General features: G+C 39.1%; 1 protein-coding gene across 1 annotated transcript in view; it reads left to right on the forward strand.

The window, feature by feature from the left end:
• The window catches only part of LOC107576527 (uncharacterized), a 13,306-nt gene extending 11,358 nt beyond the window's left edge, over positions 1 to 1,948 (forward strand). Inside the window, exons 11-14 of the mRNA XM_016262693.1 lie at positions 349 to 400; positions 593 to 647; positions 860 to 1,250; positions 1,330 to 1,948. Of these exons, the coding sequence (XP_016118179.1) occupies positions 349 to 400; positions 593 to 647; positions 860 to 1,250; positions 1,330 to 1,948 (1,117 nt within the window). The remainder of the gene's footprint in view (positions 1 to 348; positions 401 to 592; positions 648 to 859; positions 1,251 to 1,329) is intronic.
• Positions 1,949 to 2,515: the final 567 nt, after the last annotated feature.

The following is a 2,515-nucleotide window of genomic DNA, read 5'->3' on the forward strand; positions in this document are numbered from 1 at the left end:
GTCCAGATGGGAGGGGTCAGTTCTTGTTGTCTTAGTATTGTGTCGACATGGAGGTGGCCTGGCAAATCATTAGCTCTGTGTTTTCTTTGTAAAGATAAGCAGAGCGAGACAGGAACTCATTGGAGAAAGTTGCCGCCTGGCTGGTCACGGTTCATGCTTTTACGACTCTCATCTGGTTTGTGTGATGTTCGGAAATGCCTTACATCAGTGACATTGCATTGTGTTTCAAATGTTTAAATTGAATGATCACAGCATAAGGTAACTTTCATAATGACACCTGTTAATTTTCTGAAAATTGAAATATAAATACATATATATATATATATATTTGTTTTTTTTAAACTGTAGAAAGAGCAATCCAAATTCGAAGAATCCTAAACAAGGCCATATCTCCAACAAGGTATTGTACAGTCATGTGTTCATGTATACATGTATTCAGGAATATGTGCACACATGTTTAGAGATCTGTGTCTGTGTCTGTTTAGTAAGGATGGTTGAAAGTCTGGTTTAAACCATAAGTAATATATTTGACTGTCATTTAGTCTCTCACGGTGGAGTTTCTGTGTCTATTTGTTCTTGTTTTTTATTGTAGCAGCCCAAGCAGGCCACGATCAGTCCAAAGAGCAGCACACAGAGTCACTCTTCAGGTAAATTAATAACAGCATGTTCCAGTTTTTTGTTCAGACTCTTGTAGCATAGAAGTGTCTTTCTAGTTCAATGAGAGTTTGAGTGCTTTACAGCATGTTCCCTAAAGTCCTTATTACAGACTCAATATATGTACAAAATAAGTGTTACTTATGTAAATGCAAAGGAAAAGCATGTGTTGTGAAAGTATTAAACCGAGTTTATGTCTCTGTAGTATCAAAGATGTTCAAACTGAGACTAAAGGAGGAGTTTCAGTATCTGACTGAAGATATATTATCTGGAGAGAAAAGACAACTACTGAACGATGTCTTCATTGAACCCCACATCACAGAGAAAACTGATCCTCTCATCGGTGATGAAAGAGAGATCATGTGCAGAAACATGTTTGAAGGCCAGAATATCAGGACAGTTTTGCTGAAGGGAGATGCTGGAACTGGAAAAACTGTGACTGTGCAGAAGTTCATCCTGGACTGGGCTGAAGAGAAATCAAACACTCATATCGATTATATATTTCTGATCCCTTTTCAGAAGCTGAACATTATCAGAGAGACGGTGACGGAGTGTAGCTTCATGCAGCTTCTGCAGCAATGCTTTGAAAACACAATGTATGATACTTCATGACTCTGACAGGATCATACTGATCCTTGATGGACTCAATGAGTTTAAAGTCCAGAACACAAAGAGGATTACTGATCTAAATGATCCAGCCTCAGTCTCTGATCTTCTGACAAACCTGATCAAGGGAGATCTGCTTCCAAACGCTCAGATCTGGATCACCAGCAGACCAGCAGCAGCCAATCAGATTCCTGCTCGATGGATTGATCGTGTGACAGAGATCCAGGGCTTTGATGACCAGCAGAGGGAGGAATATTTCAGAAAGAGCATCAGTGGAGGAAACACACTCCAGCTCAGAGATCTGTCCAATCTAAATATTGAAATCGGAGAGCAGAGCTTCACAGACTACAACTCACTCCAGAAAGTGATGGACTTCGCTTTACAAAGACAGATGGATCTCTTCTTCTGCTTTGTACTGGGTTTGATGCTGGAGTCCAGTCAGAGAGCTTTAAAAGACCTCCTGACACAGAGAGAAAGCAGCTCTTCATCCGGTCAACTCACAGTTCAACACATCAAAACTCTGATCATGAATTCCTCTCCAGATGCTGACAAATGCAGTCTCCTGTTTGATGCTTTGAAAGAGCTGGATGAGCGTTATCTAATCCAGCAGATAAAAACACAGCTGAAATCTGGACTCAGACTCTCTCCTGATCAGTTTTCAGCTCTGGTGTTTGTGTTGCTGAACTGAGAAGAACAGCAGATTCAGTCACAGCGATCAGAGACTCTGAGGGTGATGAAGGGGACTCGAGGATCGAGTGATTCGTTCATCACTGGCCGGTCATTCATTTGAAACCTCAGATCATTTAACAGTGATTTTATAAATAATAATCAGTTGTTTGGTGAGCACATTTTCTCCCTCTACAAGTCCTAATCAACATGATTCCCGATGTCTTAAGGTCACAAGCTGAGAGTGAGACTAAATCAGTGATTGAGATTATATATGCAAAATTCACTCTGATTACATTGAGGATCTGCATGTGAACTTTTAATGATTTTGGATTTTTGCTTTAAGATGTGACCTTGGAACTTGTGTTAAATATCCAAGTGTACTTTTTTTTTGTGTGTGTATCAAGATAAACTTCAAAAGATAAAAAGATTCAAAAGATTATTTTGATATACTACTGAATAATAGCATAACAAGCTGAACAAATGCAACATTGTTTGTCACCATTTTACACATTTTGTGTTTTAGACGTAAAAACAATCGTCATGTCCACATGTTTAGCAGTCTTTTAAAACGATAATAAAAGCTGAT

This window comes from Sinocyclocheilus grahami, unplaced genomic scaffold (assembly GCF_001515645.1).
Source record: "Sinocyclocheilus grahami isolate Dianchi unplaced genomic scaffold, SAMN03320097.WGS_v1.1 scaffold3876.1, whole genome shotgun sequence".
NCBI classification, from domain to species: Eukaryota; Metazoa; Chordata; class Actinopteri; order Cypriniformes; family Cyprinidae; genus Sinocyclocheilus; species Sinocyclocheilus grahami.